At 35.6% G+C, this 26,806-nt stretch overlaps 2 protein-coding genes across 14 annotated transcripts; both read right to left on the bottom strand.

The window, feature by feature from the left end:
* Positions 1-425: 425 nt before the first annotated feature.
* Positions 426-5,536, bottom strand: LOC148880937 (protein FAR1-RELATED SEQUENCE 5-like). 3 transcript variants are annotated; one of them, XM_088963047.1, is made up of 3 exons: positions 5,345-5,536; positions 4,967-5,097; positions 426-2,793 (listed from the first exon to the last, which is right to left on the bottom strand). In XM_088963047.1, exon 3 carries the CDS (start codon positions 2,778-2,780, stop codon positions 588-590), a length of 2,193 nt encoding a protein of 730 aa, XP_088819173.1. In that variant the 5' UTR covers positions 2,781-2,793; positions 4,967-5,097; positions 5,345-5,536; the 3' UTR covers positions 426-587. The 3 variants fall into 3 exon arrangements, with proteins under 3 accessions (XP_088819173.1, XP_088819174.1, XP_088819175.1); XM_088963048.1 differs by having other exon boundaries at positions 4,967-5,138; positions 5,345-5,478; XM_088963049.1 differs by lacking the exon at positions 4,967-5,097.
* Positions 5,537-11,250: 5,714 nt separating this feature from the next.
* LOC148880938 (inactive poly [ADP-ribose] polymerase RCD1-like) lies at positions 11,251-25,345 on the bottom strand. Of its 11 annotated transcripts, none has more exons than XR_016104680.1 (9): positions 25,089-25,251; positions 24,290-24,487; positions 21,476-22,737; positions 20,309-20,550; positions 19,377-19,483; positions 18,406-18,594; positions 18,214-18,309; positions 13,305-13,381; positions 11,251-11,567 (listed from the first exon to the last, which is right to left on the bottom strand). XR_016104680.1 is itself a non-coding variant. In XM_088963050.1 (9 exons), the coding sequence occupies exons 3-8, from the start codon at positions 22,615-22,617 to the stop codon at positions 13,341-13,343; spliced, it is 1,812 nt and encodes a 603-aa protein (XP_088819176.1). In that variant the 5' UTR covers positions 22,618-22,737; positions 24,290-24,487; positions 25,089-25,251; the 3' UTR covers positions 11,251-11,567; positions 13,305-13,340. The 11 variants fall into 11 exon arrangements, 8 of the variants coding, with proteins under 8 accessions (XP_088819176.1, XP_088819177.1, XP_088819178.1 ...); XR_016104681.1 differs by having other exon boundaries at positions 24,290-24,409; positions 25,089-25,229; XM_088963050.1 differs by having other exon boundaries at positions 13,305-13,376.
* Between the last annotated feature and the right edge of the window lie 1,461 nt (positions 25,346-26,806).

A 26,806-nucleotide genomic window follows, 5' to 3' on the forward strand; every position in this document is an offset into this window, starting at 1 on the left:
AAACAGTAAGGAAAGAGTTAATCAATTAGCTAAACTATTAGGATAATTTAAAAAAATTATGCTTTCAATTTCTTAGGTGCCCTGACGCAATGAAATTCTTTCCAGCATATTTATTTGTTGGTGACTTGGTGTTACTTCAAGGCTTAAACTTTGCTGCTTTTTCAATAGCTCATTCAAGTGTGTTCCTTAATCGACTAATGCCCTTGCTGACCCATTAACAAGAGAGAAGGGTAGGAAAACATTACTTATTTATTTTTCGGTGGGGGGGGGCTACTCCCCATGGATCGGCAAAATCTTTCTTTTTTTTAACAGCAGAGCTTATTCTTATTATTCTAATAAAATCTCTTTCATTTTGTCCCTATCGTCTCCATATCAAGTCCTAGTTAATCAACAATTGCATTCATATATGTTATTGGGGATCAATGTAAGCCAGTCACAAATGTATCACTAGAGATGGAAAATTAAAACTTTGAGTACAGTATTACCATGTAAGTGGTAGATCACCTTTGATGGAGAGAAAATACAGGTCATTGACAAGGCTAAGATTTTACATATAAATACATAGAAATTAGGTTGATAAGAAGTCTTCACACGTTATGTAATTCAGGCCAGTTGCCGATCCAAGGGTTAAGTCTAACACTTGGGGGGCTTTGATCAAGGTCTTCATTGTTTATACCTTCAACTTCCTTGGTAAGCTCTGTAGAACTTATTGATACCCTTCTCAAAGCAACTTCAACTTCCTTCAATGTAGCTTCTAGGCCATTCTTTGCCATCTTGAACACTTCTTCTGTCACAACGGCCTTTGCTGCAATGCTTACTATCTCACGATAGATATTACAATAGCGAAGAGAATAGGGATCATAACAATCAGATTGGATTTCTTCGCTCTGGTTGTCCACTGTAGGCCCAGACTTTGCATCTCTTGTCCACCTCTTCAATATGTATTGAGGTGGAATACTATGAACATCTGCAACTAAAAATATTTTCAATATGTGTTTACATAAGTAACCTGCAACTTCAAACAACTGGCAGCTGCACTTCGCATTACTATTAGAGCTATCAAATGTAACAATACACCTTGCTTGCTCATGATCCCTCTTCCACACACTATAAGTGAACTTTGAGCCACTCTCTTCAATCTTTTCATGACGAAAGTTAAGACCTTGTACCAACTCATCTTGAAACTTGCGGAAAATTGTTCTTGTATAGACTTTGGCTGCCTCTTCTTCTATATCCATACCAACCCTCAAAACTGGCTTTTTATGGTTTGTTTCTAAGTCTTCATCAATTTCTGCTTGTCTTCTAGCTACAACAACTCTACCATACTGCTTAACAAATTCACATATTGGCATATTCATTTTGAGGTATCCATCAAAATAAGCATTTATGCTTTCAATATGCTGAGCATTGCACATGGATGCAGAAAATGTATTATGTCTGTAGATTGATGCCCACTTTTCTCGTTTTTCATACAACTTCATTAGCCAAAGGTTGCCCCTTAAGCTGTACCTATCAAGCATATTTTCCCAGCTAGACTCAAACTCCTCAATTGTCTCCCCACCATACAAGCAATTGTTGAAATCACGAGCAAATCCACTATTAGCATTAAATGCATAAGGTATGTACCTTGCAGCATTCTGCATTATGTTCCATAAACAAAACCAATGATGGGCACTTGGTAAAACACATGATATAGCTCCTCCTACTGCTGATTCTTGATCAGTAAGAATTACCTTTGGTTGTTGACCTCCCATTGTCTTCATCCATGTTTCCAGTAACCACACAAATGACTCTTCTGTTTCATCAAAAAGTAATGCACTACCAAATAATACAGTCTGATAATGATGATTAACCCCTACAATTGGGACAAATGGCAAACCATACCTACAGATGCCATATGTTGGATCCAAACAAACCACATCCCCAAAAAAATGGTAGTCCATCCTCGATCTAGCATCAGTCCAAAAGAAGTTTGTCATTTGGCCATCTGAATCAACTTGAATTGAATAAAAGAAAGAAGGGTTGTTTGTTCTTTGGCATTCAAAATAATCAAGTATAGCTGAAGGATCTTCCTTTTGAAGACCTCTCTGCCGTCTTGTATTCAAGAAATTTCTTGCATTGGAATTGGCATTACGACTTCCTCCAGCCTCAAGAGGCATAAAATTCATCATAAGACCTGTTTGAATTCCTGTGGAGTGCATGCTTTTAACTACTTTCCCTTGGTCTTCTGTTAGTTTTTGTTGAAAATGGAGCTTGTCCCTTTTGTTTGGGGAAGTCAAAGGATGGTTATGCTCTTTTATCACTTGACTGACAACCCATCTATCTCCTTTTTTTCTTCTTATCCACATCATTGCCTTGCAACCTGTTCTTGATTCTGGCCTTGGCTTCTTCTTTTCTTCAACTCCTATTGCTTTTGCATTACTGTACCCTTGATGCGAACAACAAAAGCAGCGGCCTATTACTTTGCCAGTACGTTGGGATTTAGAGGTTGAATGTTTCCGTGTACTAAATCCCATCTTTCTTGCATACCGAATATAGAAGACATGCGCATCATCTTGAGATTCAAACTCCATACCTACAGCTGGACAAAGCTCATTATTGCCATCTGAGCCAACAGTATCTTCCTCATTTTTTTTAGAAATAGCATCTTCAACTAGCTCATCATCTTTCTTTGCCCTATCTTCTCCTTCCTCTTCAGCATATACATGGTTTACTTCAGCTCCAGCAAAGCAGTTATATTCTTCTTCATCATTTTGATACAAACACAAACTCTTGTCCATGCCTTGGGTTTATCTACAAAAGCAGCACATGCAATGTCAGCCCTAAGTGTAATAAAAGTACAAAGTGGCCACTCTCAGACTTGAACCCACCTCCTCATGCTTGTCAGCCCCAGATTTTACCATTACACCAAGCAAAGGTCTCCTCTTCAGAAAAAAAAAGGATTAATAATAGGGGTCCCATTTAAATCTAGAAGTGTGTTGTCTCCCTATCCGAATTTAATCACAAACCAAATATAATTTTGTTTCATAAGTACAGAGAAGAAAGGCTTTTAAGATTTACTACATGGATAGTAGGTCCCCCAAACCATAAATAGAACTAGCAATGATGGAGCTGTGGGCATCAATAATAAATAGACCTGACATTTTTTAGAGTGGCATCTTCGTCGTTGAGAAAGGTTGGAAGTATCGGTAATGATTATGGGGGAAATCTAATTTTAGAAGAAAATAATCCAAGCAGTAGTGGAAGAGAAGCTGTCGTAGTTGACAAGGATAGAAGCCATCTTCCAGTTGTAACATGGTACAAGTTCTTAGAGTTTTGCAAGAGTCTGCCATTTCAATTTCTGTAATATTGTTGCTTTTGGTGATAAATGGAAAAACTAGTGTTTCAATCAGACAGATACTACTACCTATCCAAAAAAAAAAAAATCAGACAGATACTAATACACAGATGGCAGGACTGCGAAGCTCCAACTTTCAAAGACATGAAAATATAAATCATACTTGGGTCTGTCTCGTCTGATTCAATGGAAATAAAATGTGTGTAATTTGCTTAGAATTAGAATGAAATGGAAGACAACTGAAACCCAATAATAACTTGATATGGGGAAAGAAAATACATTTAGTATTAGAACTTAATAGTAAGATTAGGAAAAAAACAGTGTCTGGTTGACTAATAACTAATGATTCATCTCTGTCAAAACCCAGAAAAAATAATGATATAATCCTCCTAAACTTGCAAATGCAGTATCTGGTTGAAAGATGCTTATAAACTGCATAAGCTCCCAAGAGAGGTCAGATGACAAAAGATGCTACCAAACCCTTAACAGAGATTTTCCATAAATTTAGAAGTGCTTTTAATCCACAGTATTCAACACAGACACAAACACAATGCAATTGTTGTGGACAAGGTGCACATAAAAAGGGGGCTATAGAGGTTTCTCAATATTGTCAACTAAGTTACATCCTGATCCTTATACTTTTTTTTACTAGAATTGAAGATCTCTGTCCATGATGTGTCAAAATCAGCAAAGGGAGAGTGGATAAGCTAACTAGAAGGATAAATTTGCATAGGAAAATCTTTTCCATGTGACTAAAATAATTTTCTTTAATGGCGCATTCTTGATGTACATATACTAAGGTAATATTCAGATAGGAAAGATGTACATATAACAGGATAAATTCACAGTTCAATAATACATTCATACTTTATAACAGATAGGAAAGATGTACATATACTAAGGTAATATTCAGTCATTCTCCTCTTATGTAGCCACAATCCCCCATGCTTTAGATGTTTAAGATGCCAAAAACAGAATGTGGGGAAGAAGTAAATTTAGTTGCTTGAGCTATTGCATGCTTGTTAGATGTGGTATTGTAGGAAACCTGTCAAATGATTAACGCTTTTATGTTTTCATGTTTTCTTTAAACCACATTTAATATTTATATTTTCTTCATGATTTAATTTTCACATTATTGATAAAAAAAAGGATTTAATTTTCACACTTATTCGAAACACTGAAAGGAATTTGTAGTATTCCAGACTCAGATATTTAGGATAATTCGATTCAGTCTATTTCATCTCTTCCAAGCCATGGCTTAAATATACGTTTTCTCGATTATACAATCAAATGTCCACAATTCTCCAAGATAAAAACTCTCTTCTATTTAAAATAATAATAATAATAATAATGAACTCAGACATAAAGCTACTTCTACCAAAAGACAATCATGTAGAACAAGTGAACTGCAATATTTCATTGCCAAATCATATAGTGTAACCATTTGAAATAGGATGCATAAATTTCTTCAACAATCATCAACTCAATGAAAAAATAGTGTAAAGACAAACTTGGAGTTAAAATTATAGCAAATAACTCCAGATCTTCATAATTTTGAAAATAGTGGTTATGGAACAAAATCCATCTAAGCAAAAGTAGACTAAAAGAAACGAAACTAGAGGTACCTACCAGTGACGACTCGATAGTCGATACTGATAAAGAAACCCCACGATTTCTTTTTGAAGCTTGAGAAACAATTCTACAGCCAATAAACTAGAGGCACTCAGCTGTTCGTACCCAACTCCATCGGCCACTGGAGACTGAAATCAACCCACTTTGTTGAAACCAAACCATTTCTTTTCTGGGTTTGAAAATTTAAACACAGTATAATTTAATGGTAAATTACGAAAAAATCACATTTTCATGAAAGAATCCAAAATTTTAGGGTTTGTACAGTAGACAGAATTTCCAGCGATGCAAAAGAGAAAAAAAAAAAAAAAAAAAAAAAGAAGAAGAAAAAAAACAAGTAGCTCACAAGGTAGACATTATAGAGACTATAATACATACCCTCATGGATTCAAAAGCACATCCGTACAACTCGTGCCCATGCAACTTCGTCCATGGACTTCAAATAGCTGATGCAGAGTTTCTGTTTTAGTTCTTGAACAGAACAACAGAACGAGAAGGAAAAAGGTAACGATGGAACTCATAATTGCTAAATGGACTCGCGCACTTCCGGTCGGAGTCCAAGCATTCTCCAAACAAGACATCCCACGAGGGTCGGACAAAATTGGATCGGATGTACCCACTACCCAGCTCCAAAGTTGATCAATATTCGAAATCGAATCAAATCTTACCCATCGGTTTTTGATTGCGCAAGCATCGGATTCGGGTATTAGATTCAATGCTGTCAAGCTTGGACCGGACACAAAACCATTTTGTCTTGGGTCGTGGGTTGAACAATCCGACAACCGGTTCAACTTACCTGATAAAAAATCAGTTGATTGATTAAGGGTCCGTTTATCATGCCGATTCCAACTGTTTGGTTGGGTGGAATTGAAATCCATCCCATTCTTATTACAGGTGAAATGGCATTTCCCCATTTGAGGGGATGACCATTCCCTCCCCCTCACTTAAGAATGAAATCTCATTTCAACTGAATCCAATTTTCATTTTAATTCTTGTATGATCCAATCAGATTATGAAAATAGATTATTCAGATTTTAGTTCAAATTATAAATCAAAAGGACCCTAAGGCTATGTTTGATTGAGGGAAAAGGTAGGGAAAGGTAAGGAAACTTATACAAAATTTGTAAAAGCTTCTCTATTTTTCCCTTCCTTTTTCTACTTTTTCCTTCGAACCAAACATAACCCAAGTGTTTTTCTGGTATAATGTATATCTGGTATGATGGTTAATCCCTATAAAAATAACAAATAGGTTAAAATTATGAAAAAATCTATGATGCCCAAAAGACAAGATACCAGAAAGAAAGAGTTTGACACTTTGACCAATTAAAATCCCTATAAATTTTGAAGAAAACCCACCTGACTGCTGGTTGCCACCGTTTGGTTGAATGGTCATCAAAATCAACCAGTCTACATATTTCCGGATCTGATGCCCCCACGATAGTGTCCAGTCCAGGTCTGGCAATAATTGGATTAGATTTGCCTTAATTGGATGATCCGGATTTGGACAAAGCGTTATCATTTGCAGCCTTAGAATGCTTACCGTTTCTTTTGTGGATGTGGGGCAAGTTCAATTGTGTAACCTGCTCTGTTCAGCGCAGGTTTGAACCCTCCCCTGATGGGATGGGTTTATGGGTTTGAAAGATCACAGTTTAAATCCATCAGAACATCAGTTTGGGTATTCGACAATGTGAATGATTTTTAAAGCAAAAACAACTGCGGTATCAGCATTGGTTTTGTTGACATTGACATGATGAGATTGGCTTCAGTCGGCGCAAGTCCGTGCTCACACCGTTACATTTGGAATATCTCTCCATGAAATAAAGTATAGAAATACGAAAATATTCCCAATATAAGGCTGTTTGAAAGGGCTTTGCACTAACTGAAGCTGAATTGTGAAATGGTAGATTTTTTTTTTTTTTTGTCTTAAAAAACCATACATGTTGTGAAACATCCTATAAATATAAAATTTAGAAAGGGAAGGACATTTGCATTTGCAGGTTGTGAATACCCTTCCTGCGTAATCCGTGGTTCAATTTTTGATTTAGAAGGGAACGGCATTTGCAATTGTGAATACTGAATACCCTTCCTAGACCATCTCTAATTCAAATTTTGAAAGTTGAAACCCGAAAGTAATTCCATGATTTGTAACACCAAGCTTTATCCCGTGTAGAGGGGCAGTCACCTTAAAATTTTATTAATAAAAACCGCAAAAGAGTAGAAAATATAGGGGAGGATATAGCCTATCTTGCCCCAAACCCAAACAATCAGGGGTGTCAATTGGACTGGATTTGGTCCAATCCGATCCAGTCCAATGTGAGTCCATTATAAATGGATCAGGTCCAATCCAATCCAATGAATATTTTGGACCAATTTGGACCGGTTCAATTCAATGTCTGGACCATCCAATCTGTTCAAATTCATTTTGATTTAGATTGGCTTTGTTTCAAAACCTGACCCATTGATACATATATTCTTATCTTATATCAATGGACCAGATATCGGCTTAATCCAACCCAATCCAATATAAATTTGTTATGGAAGGACCAGGTTCAATCCAATCTAACAAATATTTTGGACTGGATTGGTCCAATCCAATACATCTCGTTGATCCGTCCAATCCATCCAGATTGATTTTGGACTAAATGGGATCCAATCCAAAACTGGTCCATTGACACCCTTACAAACAATACAAAACTCTTACTCACCAACTCGATCCGACCCTTAAGAAAAGAAAAAGAAAATTTTCTTTGAATTTTGCAACATGTAACACAAAACATGTTGATGTTTTGAACCTTGGGGTTAGGTTCTATTTGCATAGTGACAAGCAATGGCTGAGTTAATGTTTTTTTTTTTTTTTTTGGTAAATTTCAATACCCTGCCCTGTGTTTTCAAAAGCCGCCTTCTACCCAAAAAAAAAAACACTAATATCTATATCTAAATGTTTTTTACCTCTCCCTTAGCCAATTTTTAATTTGAAAGAAACTAAAGAGAAACGAAAAAATTTGAGAGAAATTTCTTAACAAAATTATAAAATTCTTTAAATTTTTCATCAATTTTCTATTTCTTTTTTATTTTTTATCAAACCAAATATAACCTTTAGCTTGGAAATAGCACAAATACAAATATGTACAGTATAAATACATACAAAATATAATGTTTTGCACTCTATATATTTGTTTTTTGTATTACTTTCCAAACTGAGCCTAGGCTGTATTTTCGTTGCATTGCAACAAATACAAATTAATAGGTATAATGCAAATACATACAAAATGCAAGGTTTTGCATTCTATATATTTGTATTTTGTATTACTTTTCAAACTGAGCCTAGGCTCTGTTTGGTTGCATTGCAAATCTCTCTCTCTCTCTCTCTCTCTCTCTCTCTCTCTCTCTCTCTCTCTCTCTCTCTCTCTCTCTCCCCAATAACGTAAACTCTCTTCTCCTAAAATTTCTCCCAAATTACCTCTCCCACTATCCACCACTTTCTCTAAAATTATCTCTAATTCTTACTTATCTTCTAAATTATCTCTAATTCTTATTTATCTCCAAAATTATCTCTAATTTAATAGAGAGTTTCTCTCCAAAATTATCTCAAAATTAGTAGAAAGTTTCTCTCCTAAATTATCTCTAATTCCTATTTATCCTCTCCCCTACTTTTTATCTATATCTATCTAAAGAAAAGTTTGGATTAAAAAAATTTAAGAATTATTTAAATATTCTAACAAAATTATATAATAACTTTAAAATATTTGTCAAAAACATAAAATTAATTTTATATTTTTACAAAATATATCACCAAATTATGTACTAACAATTTAAATTATGCTTTTCTAGATTATCAATTTAAATGTTTTTCAAATATTTCATAATATGTAATAGCTTTAAGTAAATAAATAACAAAAAATAAATAAATATTTTATAGATTATTTAAATATTTAAATAACTAATTATTTATCATAACTAGATTTTAAATAGTTAAAATAACGAAATTATATAATAAATTTAAAAAAAAATCTTCAAAGTAGAAAAATAATTAATACATAATATTGAAATTAATAATAATTTACTACATTACAAAATTAATAATGAAATTATGTAATAATAGTATAAATTATGATTTTATGGATAATTAAATTCACTAAATAATTAATACTTTAAACTTTAAATATTTTTCATATTATTTAAGTATTTAAATAAATAAATATTTTAAATAACAAAATATTTAACATAATATTGTAAATAACTAATTTCAATTATATCAAGTAATAGCTTGAGAAAATAACTTTAAAAAGATAATATTTATTTATAATAATTGTAAACTCTTAATCTGTATTTATTATATAATTATATATACTAAAATTAATATTTATTGTATTTTAGTAATTATTTATTGTTTTTGTGATAAATGTATTTTCAATGATTATGTATACATTTATTTTGTTTTTCTATTTAATAGAAAACTTTTAATAATTATTAGAGATTAAACTACTATTATTGAAATTTTTAAATTTAATTTATTGTACTTATTGTATTTATTATATTTTTGTTATAACTTATTGATTAATTTTTATTAGAAATTAAAATATTATTTGAGATTATATTATTTATTGACTAAGTTAATATATTTTTGGTACTTATTGGTATTTTTGTAATTATTGTATTTTTTCATTATCAATATATTTTCAATAATTGTGTATTTTCACTATAAATTTTCAATAATTATTGGAGATTAAAGTATTCTTATTTATCAGAGATGAAACTATTAATTTAGTTGAAATTATGAGTGTTCGTGAGTTGGTTCGGTTTGGTCGTAAGCTATTTGGCCAATCAAATTAACTTGGTTAGGTTGGGAGTTGGTCAGCTAAAACCGATTGACCTTTTTGTGAAATCTAACCCACTCAAATTGTATTAGTTTGGGTTGATTTTTTGGTTTGGTCAGTTGATTCAAAAGAATTAAACTTAAAATTAAATTTAATTTTAAAAATTATAGTGCAATTATTAAAAAATAAATTTAAAAATTAGATTTATGATATAAAACGTTTTAGACTAAGAAATATGGAAAATTTCCCATTTTTCTATATAAAAAATTTATATTTAAAATATAAAATATTAATATATATCCATGGTTAGGTCGTTCAATTTTGGTCGGTTTACAAATGGTCAAAGTGAAATTAATCCAACTTGGTCGAATTGGAAAAATTTTTAACCAAAACCAACCTAAAATACTAGAAAAACAACTCTAGTCAAGTTGATCGGGTTGGTCGATTTCATCGATTTGATGAATAAACCTAACTGAAATTAATTATTTATTTTTGTATTATAAAAAATTTATTAAAAATAGTATATAAAATATAAATAACTATTAATTATTTAAAAAGTTAAAAAAATAAAACAATTGTATACTCTTACGTGTTTCCATTAGGGTCATTTATTAGAATATACATTTAGGGATGGCAATTTTCCCTATCCCCGATGAGAACCCAACTTCCCCGACCCGATGGGGACGGAGACAGAAATGGGAATTGCTTTGACGAAACGGGGGAGGAGGTAAGGGCAGAGACAATGATTAATAAGAATCCCAAGTCGAGGCAGGGGAGGGGGCGACCCCGAAATGATAGCAATGGCTACAAACACTCAAACCCACCAATTCAATATTTCAGTAGTCAGTAATCGTGAACCACACTACCACTAGGAATTGCTTCAGGCTCGTTAAAGACACATCATGTAAGGTAACAAACACATCACAATTCCATTGCAATCCACGAGCCAAGCGCACTAGCGCAGATCACCAATCTGAAATTGAATGAGGAGCTTAACGATAATGATCCAAATATCTAATCCTTGGCTCCTTGGGTCAAACCTAAGAAGCCGCCAAAATTCTGAAGCTGTTAATCATGTGCAAGCAAACAAAAATGGGTCAAGTGTATCTTGAACGCCAAAATCCATTGGCTATGTTCGTTCTTTATATTAAAAAACCCTTCCCTAGAGTCAGCAAGGCTATGTTTGGTTTGAAGGAAAAGGTAGAGAAAGGAAGGGAAGGGCAGGGAAACATGTACAAGGTTTGTAAAGGCTCCCTTACATTTCCCTTCCTTTCCTTGCACATTCCTTCAAACCAAACATAGCCTAAGTTCTAGTTCTGAAAAGCAGGCACAGAATTGGGGTCCCCAATTTGCCATCGGTTCCAAAGTATTTTGGTTCATATTTGGGTTGCCAATTGTCATTGCTGACAATAGTGAATGGCCATGTGACAACTCAACAAGCACCCAACAGATAACTGTCAAAGAATATAACAAAATATCAAACTCATTGATCAGAAAAATATATATCAAACTCCATTGAATTAATTAAACATCGACTTGTCAGAAGATTAAATTCGTGACTAACCACTAAACTTGTCCAAAAAAGCTAAACTGCTATTCACAATTTTTATGTCGACACATTTCCCACAAAAAGCACAAAAGCGGCAGATGAAACTCTGTTCCCAGCTTCACAGGAAATAGCCAACCGCCACAATTGGATGTAGGAATGCAACAGTCCTACTCAAAATCTGTCAACATCTTTTTGCTCCTGGTCTGCTGGTTCTGATTTACAGAGTTTTCGAAAACTGTACATACATAAAGAACATGGGGCTGTGAATAACACAAAGGACAACAAAACTGTACATACATAAACTCTGATTTACAGAGTTCTGATTTACAGAGTTCTGATTTACAAGTTAGTTTAACCAAAAAGTTGGGATCGGCTGCCAACAAAACACGTTCCAACACCCTCCCAATATTCGGGATCTGCTCCTCACAGATCCATCTCACTGTGTATTGAGAACATCTTCCCATGAATAACACAAAGGACAGATGTTCCCAATGGGGCTGTGAAGTCCGTGTGAGGTGTACTCCGTGAGGAGCAGATCCAGACTCTGATTCGACACCGTACATCTCATCATGAGACTGGGACCCGCCAGATTGAGATGCACAGTGTCTGATCATGTTGGGAGGGTGTTGGGATGTATTATCGCAGGTGATCCGGACTCTGACAAAGAATCCAGAAACTCCACATTCAGACTGGAGCTGAAAGAAAAGGAAATCCAAGTTAGAGAGAAGGTAGACAAAATGAAAGCGAAGGAAATAATTAATTCACCCAACTCCGAAATTGAACAATAACATGCACAATTTCAATGGATTTACATCCTTACTGTTAACTTATCCAAAACTCTATCAGAAGTGACAGGAAATGGGAAGAGTTTATCTTTTGAGGCTAGAAAGCTTTTCAGAAAGAGTAAAAACGAAGGTCATTATGTAATGTTGGTTCCAGCTATTTGGGGTCTTGGGGTCGACTTGATATGGTCCTAACCTTTGGCATTTTGTTTAGAAAGTCTTAGCAAGTGCAATTGGTGGTTAATACTTCTGCATGATTTCATCCAAGTGTTTGAAATTGAATTCAATGCCCTATCAAGTTGGTAATAATGTGTTCAATGCTTTAAAAGCACAAGGTGCATGGAAAGCGCAAAGGGTTTTTGGTCCCCAGGGTGTAAGGCGCAAGATGAGGTGCGCTTTTTTCAAGCAAGTTGCAAAGTCTACTGGCTTAAATTAAAATACATAAACCAGTTTTTCAAACCATCATTGACCTAGGTGGTATTCAAACCGTCACCTGATGTCAATTCCAATCTGGTTTAACCCAAACCCAGGAATTGGTCAATAACTGTTGACTTAGTACCGGGTGGTTGAACTGCCAACCTGTTTGACCTGAACAACGGGACACAGGTCACAAATCAAATTATATACTTTTTTTTTAGAAGAGGTAAAGTAAAATAATTGCTATTCCGTTGCCGGGAATTGAAAATAATCACATCATATACTTTTTATTTTTAGGTTTTATTTTTTTAATAATATCTATACATATCTATCTATGCAAGTAGGGTCCATGAAATATGTATTTATAAAAGTATATTTTCTACAATAATAATTACACATAATTCTATTTTCTGTACATTTATTAATTTATTATATACATATAATGTGCAAAACCCTTCAGAGGCCATTACTTTGTGCTCGGTGGTTAGATATGGGTGATTCTTTTTTCTTCGTTTTAGAAAACTTTGTGTTCTATGCATTTTTGGACTATTTTTGCCCAAAAAACATCCTTTTCACCTCAAATATGAATTTTAGCTTTCTTAATTTATAATAAGCTAAAATTAAAAATAAATCACCCAGAACCCAGATGGAAAAACGGTTCAGCCTACAGATTGGTTTTTAAACATCAGCATACACGACGTATAAAACATATTGAAAGTAAAAATGTAAATATAAAACCAAACATCTATTACTATATAAAAGCAAATACTTGCCTTGGTGGTTTTGGTGCAGGCCATAAAACTTATACTTTACTCTTTACTTCCATTCATGGATAGCACGTGCCTCTACACTAGTAGCATATAAAACATATCTAAGCACTTAATAATTCAAGCATCCCAGTACTTATTAGTTAATGTGATGTTAGACATTTTGCATTCTTAATTCTATGAGCCGCCTCTATACTAAGCCCCTTGAGACAAGGTGTAAAATTCTTAACCTGTATATAGACAGATTTGTTGTATAATTTTAATTGTAGTTCTTATCTTTTGAAAAATACATTGTATTAAGAAGGATGACAAAGCACTAGCAAAAATGGGGGTTTCTACTCCCACCTGGCTCGCTTGCATTCACTCTGAGACCCCAAACTCCCCCTGTAGGGAGGGTTCTCTAATCCTTCTTAACTGAAGATATTTTTCAAAAGATAAGAATTACAATTATAATTATAAAACTAATATTTCCATATATAGGATAAAATTCAAGACCCTAGCACCGATCTGTTTGGGCTTTTGCTTCAAGGGGCTTCATCAAGGGTTTGGTGGCAGCATGGTTTTCAAAACCAGACTGGACCGGACGGTCGAACCAGAAAAACCAGGAACCAGTCATCTGCCTGGTTATGTTTTAACCCAAAACCACTTTTTGGCCAAAAACTGTTGATTTGGTCAGAAAACCGCTGACCCAAGTGGTCAAACCGTCAACCTGGGTAACAGTTTTTGGTCGCTTTTGTTTTTAAATTTGTTTATTTTTCTATCAGAGCAGTCTGTCCATTTGGACCAGACAATCGGACCATTCAACCCGGAAACCGGACCCCATAACGGTTCCCTATTTGGTCCAGTTTTAAAAACCTTGGGTTGCAAAGCCCCTGACCTAGTCACTATTCTTCAAAAGTACAAAACAAAGGCACAACACCCACCAAGTGCACACTTTTTCAAAGGGGTTGCGCCATGGTTTTAGAAAATGACCCAAAAACGGAACCGTTCTAGCCACCGGTTTTAGGATCAACAAGTCGTTGACCGGTTCAACAGTCTTTGGCCAGGGACCGGGTTTGGGGTAAAACAGAACCAGATGCCTAGAAGGTTCTAGGGCCGAATGGTCCGACCATCCGGGTCAACGATGGTTCAAAAACCATGGGTTGCACATGGACCTAGGCAAGGCATATGCTTAAAATGCACCTCTCGTGTGCACCTAGGCATGCCTTCTAAATCACAAGTGCTAGTCAAGATGTTTGACCAAAAACCAAACAATGGGGAGCTTAATGATGCATGAAAAAGGTATTCTTGATACAATGGGCAATATCCTGTTCAATCTATGAATACCTTGAATTTCAAATAAGCCGAAAATAGGTGTGTCAAGTAGGTTCCCTTTACTTTTGAAGGTAAAAATAAAATTTATTAAAATAAAAAAATGAAGTCACAAGAAAGGTGATCAGAAGTAGCCTAAGAAAAAAAGGAAAAACAACTTTTTATCCACCAAAGCCTCAATCCACAAACTTAAGCAACTCAACCAACAATGATAAACCACAAACAAACTCATCAAGTCAAGGAACAAATAGAAACTCCCCCAAGTCAAATAAACAATTGAGAAAAAAATACGGATCCAAACCCTCTAGAAATAACTCCCTAGAGAAAAAAGCCCCAACTTCAAGCCATGACACCAGTCCAACACCACAAAAACTAGAAAGCATCTTCCAACCACCACATCCTCTATGCCACTATTCAGCTTCATTGATGACTTACCCCTTTCAATCTAACAAAGGCTTTTGAAATCTGAACCGATCTGTACATTTTTGTGTCTTCTAAATTTTCTTACTGCATTTGGTGTTTTCATACAAGCTATTGGATTCGTATGTCTGGCATTGATCCTATCTAATTCAAATTTATCTGCTTTTTTCTCTTCACCTTCATTGCATACATCCCTTGCTCCTGCTTCTATCTAATTCTTTGAATGTCTTTCTTCCAAACTCTTCACACCCCCCCCCCAAAAAAAAAGATAAAAAATAAATAAAACACAGACCCAATGTCTTACTATCCCCCACTTGTATATTCACAACCTTTTCGATTTCAATCATCCTTCCAACTTTGTGAGTTTCACCCAAGATCACTTCTTCCACTTCATTCAGACTATCTTCCCTAATCCCAGCTTCCTCTTCCTCATTAGTTATGGATTTAGCTTTAATTTTGTATCTTTGCTTATTTTCATATACTATGATTCCAACCTTTCGGCTCTCCCCAACTTCAACCACCCCTTCATTCAGCAATCTTTCCTAAGATCCCATCACGAATTTCCTCCCCTATCTCACTCATCCCATTCCCAATTCCCATCCTGTCTGTCATAACTTTGGCCCCTTTTGTCTGTAGCACCTTTTCATCTCCTGCCTCAGGTCTCTCAAAATTTCATCATTTGAAATTACCAACTTACTCTTTTCACTTGCCTTTCCATGTTCTTCATCTTCCTCACCCTGGAAATTGTGACTTCCCCTATTCACAGTGGGCTCAGGTTAGAATTTTGTCAAATTTGAATGGGCCCCGACCCAAAGCCCGATGTTTTTTTTATTGGAAACGGTAACTTCATTAAATAACTTTCTAGATTTAAGTACAGCTTTCAACTCCCAAGTAGGTGTTGAGCCCCCAGTTATCCTTCTTACAAAACTGCCCAGAACATACTCTCCCTCACAGTCCCTTGTTTAGCCAACGTGTCAGCTAAACCATTAGTTGATCTCCTTGACCATTTGAAGCATGCACCAATCTCCCTTGTTATATTGTGGATTTCCCTTATGGGCAGTCTATAAATCCAAGCTCCCAACTTACCAAATTGCAACCACTCAATCAACAATTTAGAGTCTTCCTCAATCTCAATTTGGTGTAACCCCAACTGTTTTGCATATCTTACACCTTGAAGTAAGGCCATCGCCTTGAAGTAAGCTCCCAACTTACCAAATTGCAACCACTCAATCAACAATTTAGAGTCTTCCTCAATCTCAATTTGGTGTAACCCAAACTGTTTTGCATATCTTACACCTTGAAGTAAGGCCATCACCTCCTCTCTCAATGAGTCCCCGACTCCTATTGGTCCTGAAAACAAGGCCACAATTCCGCCACTTTCACCCCTAAAAACTCTTATACCTGAAGAGCCCGGGTTACCTCTTGAACTCCCATCAAAGTTCAATTCCACTCTTTGTTGTGTTGGTGGGGACCACAATTCCTGCACAATAAGTTTCATGGAAGTTGTAGAAGCCACCACTTCCCAATTCCTGTAAATGTCTTCAGCTGAGAAGTCTTTAAACAAATCCAAAGTTTTCAGCCAATGAATAATCATAATAATTATCCTTTCTAAAATTGCCTCCTTGGATTTCTCCACGTCTTTAAAGATTCTATTATTCCTTTCTTCCCAAACTGACCATAAGATAGCTGCTCTTGTGGCTCTCCACATTAATCTTCCACGCCTCTTCGGTTGCCTAAAAAAGCTTGGGTCAAAAAGGCTTGCCACATCTGGGGGAGGTGTCCACCTACAACCAAAGATAGAAGAGAACCAAATCCAAATAAAGCATACAAATGGACAAGAAATCAATAGGTGTGAGATCGTCTCACCAGATCCCAAGTAGAGGCTACAAACACAGGGTGATAGGCAAACATTTGGCCTTTTTCTTTGCAACATATCTAGAGTATTGATTTTTTGGATAACCACCTCCCAACAAAAAGCCCGAACTTTTGGGGGTACAAGTTCACCAAATCTCCTTTGAAGGAAAGCTCTTTACAGGGTTTGATGATTGAATGAGGATATAAAAAAAGGAAGAGCAAGTGAACACACTAGAAGGGAAAGGTTTCCAAATTCTACTATCCACACAAGATTGATCCAAGTAAGTTGACCCAAAGCCCGATGTTAGTCCCCTACAATGAACTTATCATGTTAGTTTAATCACCAATGAACTAGATACTCTAAGGCCTCATTTGTTTACAACTTTGTAACTTACCCGGATAAGTGCACTTACCTAGGTAAATATTTCCTGGGTAAATTCATTTACCCATGTTATTTTTATTCCCAGGTAAGTAACTGAATGATATTTTATCCATAAAAAGTTATTATTAAAATGGACAAAGTTGTCCCATTATGTTTTATAAAATTTCCCCTCGAGGGAAAGTTACTTACCCACTTGGGAGATGGGCAAGTTTTACGCGGGGAAGTGGAGCTGCTTTTACCGTGGGGCCCATTACTAACTCCCCCCAACGGGGCCTAAAATTTTATGGGCATCATCTAAAAGGTGTATATCATAGTTCACCAATAGAACACTTCAACAAATGTGATAATGCAATTGTCAGGAACAACAAATTGAGCTGTTTTTAATGTGGGACTCACTACTAAATGCAAAAAGAACATTGTAAAGTTGATCAATGGGAAAAAGATACCCATTGACAACCCCACCCCACCCACCCCACCCCCGCCCACCATTTAGCGGTAAACAAACAGGACCTAAAATTTTATGGGCATCATCTAAAGGTGTACATATCATCATAGTTCACCAATAGAACACTTCAACAAATGGGATAATGCAATTGTCAGGAACAACCATTTAATGGATCCCAACTAGATGCTATAGCCCATTCCAGCAACTAGAATAATCCTGACATGACCACCCAAACCTGCACCTTCTTTGGAGATAGAGTTCACCATTTCAGTCATCCAGTAACACGTTTTGGTTATACCCATTGAATAAGGTATCCTGCAAGTGGAGGACCCAACTACTTTGTATGTGAAATGCATGTAAATACCTATTTATTGATGGTAATTACTGGTTTACAACCACAAAACCAGACTATAGGTGTAGATTATAATTAAAGTAACATGCAGAAAATACATGAACCAAGGGTTGGGAATTGGAATACAAAACAACAGAATGAATAGGATTACCTTGCACTGAAGGCTTGTTATCGTGGATCTGAGTACTGTGTCCCCAACTATCAACCTCAACTTCTTAACAAAATCATCCCGATTAATCATTTTGTGCTGATAATATATACCAAAAAAAAGAGAAGAGAAAGAGACATCAGAAAATTATCAAGCTGAGGAAAATAAAATAATCTAAATAGTTAGAAGACATACCTTAAATAGGTCATAATGCTTATTAACTAGCAACATATCATTAGCAGGCACTTTATTTGAAATAGCATCAAACAACATGGGAAAAGGCATCCAGGGGGATTTGGGAGTCCTTGAAATGCTCGAATCAAAGACAGGAGCCTTGTCCTGAGATCTCTTTACTGAATCTCCAAATGAATTATGGTATCCCACCTGAGGAAAGAGTGATATTAAAATGAAAAACATGATAACTTCACAGAAAGTAAAACTCAAAATTCCCAAGTAATGCTTTCAATCCATCATTGACCAAGCCAATCAGACTGGCGCTCCAGTGACCCAGTAACAACTCCAGATCAGGTCAACATCTAACTTGTCATATTACAAGAGAACTGTTGACTTGGTCAATGACTTGTCACCCAGATGATTTAACCACTGGCCAAATCAACAACCCATTTACCAGGTTATCAGGTTTTTTTATATTTTTTGGGGAGTTTGTTATTATCAGGATGTTACAGATTGACCCACAGACCAAATGACAGAATGGTAACCCATCCACCCAGAAGGAAAATCAGTTCAGCCTGTGGGCTTTAAAACAGTGATCTGTCTCTACACTGCAATTAGGACCAACCAAAAGCAAGTCTATCCAGATCATCCACCCACCTGACCTATATATATAAGTTCCCCTGTTTCTACCAATAACCCTACCCCAATCTTATAAGGTAAGGACAAGTTAGTCCCACTTTCAAATTTCAAAATTAATCTTTTGCTAAACTGGTTTAATATTTTCAGCTCCAAGAAAGCAATCTTTAGTTTTAGGAGACCACATCCTTCCTATTAAAAGTGGATAACCAGTCAAAATATGGGAACTAAAGTCCATCAAACTAGTATTTCTGCACAATGCACCATGCAACAAGTAAAGGTGCATGTAAACTGGTATAGATAGATATGCGGCGGAGGGGGTGAGAGAGTGAGAGAGATTCTAAGAATATGCTTACAGAATTAAGTGGAGAGGAGCCAATTTGCATTTGAACTTGACAACAAGTAGATTTTGTTTCACCAGACACATTATATTTGGTCTGCCTCTCGTTTCCAACAGCATGACCTGTAGGAATATTAATGTATATCAGTGGTCGAAGACACACACACACACACACATAAACAGAAAAAAAAAGAAAAAGAAAAAGAAAAAGAAAAGAGATGCCAATATTTGTATAACCCATGTGGTAAATAGCTCCTTCTAAACTCATTGATCCATATAGTTAAGGTAATAGCACCTCTTGGATGAGCCATAGATACAGACTTGTAGCTGAAAAGTTTAACCAATATCTACCTAACCAATTAACCATACAAGTACTTGTCTATGTCTTAAGCGTAGTTAATCCATCTATAGGCAACAATATTTTCAGTGCATGCTCCTCCAAGCAAAACAAGGTAACCCATATCGAGATGATGGGTCATTTATAATGTTGTATGGTATAGTGTTCTGGATCATCCTCCACAAAGTTCCTAGGAAACAAGGTATACATAACATACATACATAATAAAAAAAAATCAATTTAACCAGAGAGAGAGAGAGATGGCAATATTTGAATATCTATGTGGTAAATAGCTCCCTCCTAACTCATCAATACATATAGTTCAAATGTAGCAAATCTTAGATGAGATAATAGATACAGCTTATAACTGAAAATTTTAACCAATATGTACCTAGATAATTAACCATACATGTACTTGTATAAGTCTTATGGGTATTGTTAATCCATCTATAGTGCATATTCCAAACAAAACAAAGTAACCCATATTGAGCTGATGGGTCATTTATAATGTTGTATGACATAGTGTTCTAGATCATCCTCCTCAAAAATTCCTAGAAAACAAGGTATTCCATCAAGAAATAAATTGAAATACAAGGGAAAAAAAGAATCACCTTTAACACTGGGAGGCATCCTAAAACAAACAACATACTCTGGATAGATGTGAGTGTTCGCATTCATGCTCCACACAGTATACTGACTTGGATTTTCAAGATCGTCTACGCCATTGTCAAAGTTTTCGCTACTAGGATGGAACTGCTCAGATCCAGGATGAACAAGCTCCATGTTCCCCATTATAACACGACAAAACATCATATGTTGTACCCCATTTTCGTCAACATCACAATAATTTGCACTGAAAAGAAAGAGAAAGAGAGGGAGGAAAGTCGATTATCCTCCGCAACTACATTATCAATAAATTTAGAAAACATAGATGAAAACTAAAACAAAAATAAATATACAAGGAGAATCATCAAGTTGAGAATTCAAGGGTAAGGTGGCATCTGATACTGCTCAAATGAGAGTCGAAAGCGGAATGCTAAAAGATTCCAAATTTTAATAATGTCTCATTCAGAATTTTAGCAATTTGAGAGCTACTTAATTGCTGAATGATGAAGCACAGGTATTGGGCGTTGGGATGATTGTTTTACCCCAAAAGGTTTTATCATATACCAACAATAACCCTGGATTTAGGTCTTTTTTATTCCTTATTATGTTTCCAGCATCTATTTTAGCAGTTATTAAATGGCTCTTCTATCTATTAACACATTTCCCACAAATGTGCTGATGTGAGGGTTAACCCCATTTCAACAGCCTCAGCAGTTCTAACTCAGATTACCATAGATTGAAAAATGATTTAAAATTAGAAAATTAATCCACAATAACTTCCCATCAATAAATATAGCAAAGAACCCAAAACATAAGTGGCTGACTGATAGCTACCAAATATGTCTACCTTAGTTACACTCCCAAGAAACATGAGCATCTATATCACTAGTTCATTGTACTACCTTTAACTTCCACTTAGCAATTTAATTTTTTTTTCTCTTTTTTCCTAATAGTAGTGGAATTGACAAATACTAATTGCATATTTATATAGTTATACTCCCAAGGAACACGAGTATCTATATCACTAATTCATAGTACTACCTTTAAGTTCCACTTAGCAATTTAGTTTTTCCTCTTTTTTCCTAATAGTAGTGGAATTGACAAATATTAATTGCACATTTATAATTTTCATATAAACAAAAAAGTTAATCGCTCCAAAACTGAAATTCCACCTGATAAGTGAACAATTTGCTGATGAAAGATGAACACCAATACCATATACAGGCTTACGCTTAGGCAGTCCATTTATACCAATCCCATGCACCATAATCCTAGGCACTGCCTCTCTAGAGGAAGCAAGCCAAGCAAATCGAACATTTGCTTCACCACGATACTTCTTTGTGATTTCAAGCTGCTTCTGGAAAAGCTCAAATCGAACCTGTGAAATACTACTTGAGCAATGATAAACCTCAAGTACGTCCTTTGCATCAATCATCGAACCCATACCCATAAGGAACATGTGTTGCACAATATCATTAGACAACTCTCCATGCATTGCTTCATACACAGGATTTTGTGAAGGAGAAATTTCAACCAATTGCTTATTTTCTCCAAAGCGTTCAATTTTTGCTTCTGATTTTGCATCACTGCTATCATGTTGTTCAAGCTCATAATGCCTTATAACAGGTTTTTCTTCAACTTTAAGTCCCTTTATATGAGTATTTGATTCTTCAGTACCTTCTTCCAGACCCAAGCTATCAGCTCCAGTAATTTCAATTTCAAGTTGCAACTTGAGTTCACAGGTCCCATTTGGCTCTTGAAATAAAATTCTCTGTTCATTCTCCAAATCAGGTTGAAAATTTGCATTTACTTCCATATCACCAGAAAGCAATTCCGGAAAGAAACAATTACCTGCTTCATCAATCCAAGCGATGGGTTTTTGTACACCTGTTTTCAGATCAACCTCAATCATGTGGAAAAAATCCATAAGTGAGTGATGGTCATTGAACTCCACCTCAATAGCAACCTTCTTTCTCTGGAAATCTTCTCTTATTAATGCAAGAAGTTCCACAGGGAAATCAGTCCATTCATCATTCTGATAGAACATTAAACGTTGAATTGGCCCACTCTTCATAAAATTTGAGTAGTTTTTCAGCAGAGATTTCCTGAAACGAGACTTGCAACTGTTCTTGCTGCCAAATGATCTGGCTCGTTTGCATAGCTTGTTAGATTGTGAGTTCAAGGTGGGTCTCCGACCCACCACTGCCAGAGCAGGTTCAGCAAAATATGCTGCACAGTGAGATGCCCTTTTTCTCTTCAGATCTACCACAATTCTAAGCCCATTATCCGATACCTTTGCGTTCTTGACTTCCATGTTTATATACAGTATCAATCACTATCAACAAATTTGCCTCCAAGAAGTCCAAAGATGACAAAATTTTACAGTTCTTATTTTTTCTGCATCATGACCATTGCCAGAGAGTATAAAGAGGCCCTGCCAATCATAAGAAGTTAGAGGACATCTTTGTACATATTTCACATGGAACATAACAATGACGAAGGAAACAAAGGATCAAGATTCTTTATATTACAATCAAGAAAAAGGATACAAGTTGATCATAAGAATAAACAACAAATACATGCAATTGCTAGGATATTAAAAAATATTAGTTTAGAATCCCTAAGTTTCCATAAATGGAGGGTGATCATACAAGGAAAAAGTGAATACAAACATAAGGAGGAAATTATCATTCGGCAGCACATAGGGTTCCTTTTAGCTGTCTGAGCAAAACATTAACTGAGCTTGCCTTGTTTTCAAAGATACAGGAGTTTTTTCACCCCAAATGATCCAACCAACTTTACTAATAAATACAAAATAAATTTTAAGTGCATATTATCTTACAAACAGATAAATTCAGGTCATCCTTAACCAGGTCAAATTTGAACAAACAGATACCGTTTTTTGATAGATTTATTAGACACTGCTTGCAGCTTAGAACAGCCATATTCCAATGAGAGAAGCATCTGCATGGCTTCTACCTTCAGATAGCATATCACCATTTGTTCATTTCTTGTAAGATAATATGCATTAGGTCCTCTCTTTTTTTCTCATTTTAGAAGACAAAAGCTATGGTTCAACCACATATAAAATATTTCTTCATGACCTTCATATGTGGGCAGCCACAAAGCAAACATTTTCAGGAACTCCATTCCATTTGAAGTATGTTAGATAATTAGAAAGGAATAGAAAGATCCTTGATGGAAAGACAAATTATGGGTGGCTATGTAAAAAAAGGTTTAGTCCCAAGGATGCACAAAAGTTATAGCTTAACCAGAGTTAGAGGATGTCAAAAGAACCTCTTTTACAATTATTTAATGGTTTGTTAAGGATGTTGCCTCAAAGGATGTATAGCCTTGTGAATTTTTGTAGTCTGCTTTTAAGATAAGCTTTGCCCGTCTGTATCTGGTTTTGATCTTAACATTCATAATGGCCCATGGAGTTGCACAAGGAAGACTCTACTTCTTTATCCCCTTTGAAAAGATGCCAAAGGGGCCACTGCTTGGTGTAACAGCAAATTAATGTCTATAAATAGGAGCAATGGAGAAGCTCATCTGGTTCGTGTAGATCAAATAAGACTCAAATCTACATAACAAATGAGCAAGCACATTACCATGAATTGTTACACTTCGAGGAAAAAACAGGAATACAAAGTACAACATTATTGTCAGTGCTCAGCCATCATTCTCTAAGTTACCTCTTAATAACCAAGGATAAGGACTTCAATGTTTGAGGCATTACATGATATTAAGCCTTGCTTCGTCCTCACTTCAAGTGTTAATTGTGATTATTAGGAAAAGGCTTTTCTGAGGGTTTTGCAAGTAATTTGGATTTTGGACAGAAACCCTTCATCCAAAAATTATCAGAATAAATATTTAAATCACCGTTCAGATAACGTGCATTGATGAGATAGGAAACATAACAAATAGATTTTGCCAATCACTGCAAGATCTTATTAAGAGATTATTGTGCAGGTACAAGAACATACCAAATTCTACTACCAGCGGTCATTTTGCACAACGGTTTTTTTTCTTTGTTCCCTGACCTCAATAAAATCGACCAAAGTAAAGTTCCTCTTCAATCGCACTAGTACCAAACAGCTCTCTCGCTAAATAGAGTTCAAGAACAAACCAAAAGATCTTTACAAGAAAACGACGGAACGATGTTCCAGGAGATAACCATGCAGCTTATATCAAAACAGAAGAGTCAATACAGCTATCAAAATACAAATAAATGGACAAAAACCATGGCCACGTTATTTGGTCTCAAAAAAAGTCCAATCTTTTCAATAAAATTAGAATGTAAGCATAAAATTAAACCACCAGAAACGTTACTCAGAACTAGGCTTAACTACTTACTCCAAAATACACAATCAACTAATAAAACCACGACTAAACGAAATGGAACTTCAACTGAACCCAGTAAAAAAAATCATAGAAACAAAGGGAAAAGAGGAAATAAGGTAAAGTTGTCAAAATTTTGACGTAGAAAAAGGGAATTTTAATTAGATCGGACTAAAAACTCAAGAAGAATTACAGAAGCCCAAAAAAGAACAAAACAAAACAAACTGGCATTCGATCAAATTCTCATATGGGACATAGATTCAGATGAAAATAAAAGCATTGATCAAAAAACTAAAAAAAATAATCAGCACGGGATGAAGTCAAATCCAAAAAATAATGAGAAAACCCTGAAACCTAGACCTAATAAACAGAAAAAATAGCAAGAAAAACTTAAAATTCCTCGAATAAAGAAAAACTTTTCCATAAACAAGATAAAATTCTCACCTTTTAAAGCATTAAAGCTGGTTTTCGACGATTTTCATGAGAAGGGGGGATCTCCGGCTCGTTTAGTCTGAAACCCTCTCTTTCTCGCGAAAACGAAGAACAGTGAAGGGCGTTGACGCCGTTAATACCCGAGATTGGTAACGGTTCCTAGGTCGGCAGCCGTGGACCATCTGTCGTTACTTGCGGGAAAAGAAATACAAGAATAGCCGCCTCATCGTATTAAACGGAAAAGAATCCAACGGTCTGAATTTTCTCTAGCCGCTTAAAATGATTTTACTGTCAATTATTTATTATATTTTAAGGTTTCTAATGTTTTGCCGTTTTCTTTCCGTTAAATAAAACGTGGCAAAATATAGTTCGTCCTAAGAATAAATGGAGTGCTGATGATAGTGATAAGCTTGGTAATTTGTGTGGGCCATGATACGATACTCCGCGGAAAGAACTTGATTCGTACTTCAAGACGTTAGATTAGACATGAGATCTAGTACAAACAAACGCGTTACAACGGGCTACGAAACCAATCAAAAATAAACACGTCAGAAACCGAATTGATGATTGTACGGATCATGTAGGCAGTTCACTTATATGGGTATTTGGTAAAAATAAATTGAGAGGTAATTATTAATTTAACCATTCTTATGGTAACGTGGCATATCCAAAAACTGTCTCGCCTCGGCCCCCAACAGCTAAAGTTTTTCCGTTGGTAGGAGTTGTGGGGGTGGTCTCACCCAATCCGTCCAACCGCTTGAAAATGGGTTAATCACATATTAGGTCCATTTAAATGGGTCAGATTCGTTGGATAACCATTGGCTTAACCACTAAACATACAAGTATCAATTCTTTAGTCATTTTTTAAATTGCCTTCATTCCTTAATTATTAAGTAAAATTAGTTTTGCTTGTAATTAGCACTCTTCACCCAAATCAACATAAATCCAAAATAACCCGACCCAAGTCTAAACCAATTTGGATTAATTCATCCTAGTTTGAATATGAACAAATCCGATCACCTCAACTCGATCCATTTGGGTCAGTCAATCCAATCCGAACCTAGCTCGATCTATACAAGACCAATCTAAACATACTAGGATTCAAATTGGTTTTAGATGAATTGACCCGACCCATATCCAAACTAGTATGTCAGACTCGACTCATTTTAACCCGGTTTGGAATGACGACTATTCAAGCCTATACGACCGAGTTCGTGCAATCAACCTAACCCATATTTGGACAATCCTGGCCTACTTGTCTTGAATTAGTTCAGATCGGTGGGCTCAATCCTAAACCCATGCACAACTTGATATGGACCAGCCTAGTGCAACCTGTCATTTTGACTAAACCGGTCTGGTCCAACTGAACCGCTCTGAATTCAAACAGTTCAACCACTCTTGATGTGATTAGGTCAAAGACAAACCTAGTTAGATAGTTCAAGTTGGTCTGATCAGATTGAACCTAAGTTGTTCAGTCAAACCCGAAACTCGAACATTTAAATGGCTTTAAGTGATAAATTGCCTTTTATTCTCATTGAAAAAATAATATGCATATAGTGTGATTTGAATATTCACTACGTGTGCAAATAACAACTACTATTACTACAAAGCTATGACAAACTTATTTGTAAAAAGGGAGTTGGATTTTATTTTAAGTGCATAAATATAAGATTAATGGGTTAGGCGGGTTTGGATTGAACCCAACCCATTTAATTTTATATAACTGGGTC

Source organism: Nelumbo lutea, chromosome 1 (assembly GCF_056320005.1).
Source record: "Nelumbo lutea isolate HS-2025 chromosome 1, American lotus-T2T, whole genome shotgun sequence".
Lineage (NCBI taxonomy): Eukaryota > Viridiplantae > Streptophyta > Magnoliopsida > Proteales > Nelumbonaceae > Nelumbo > Nelumbo lutea.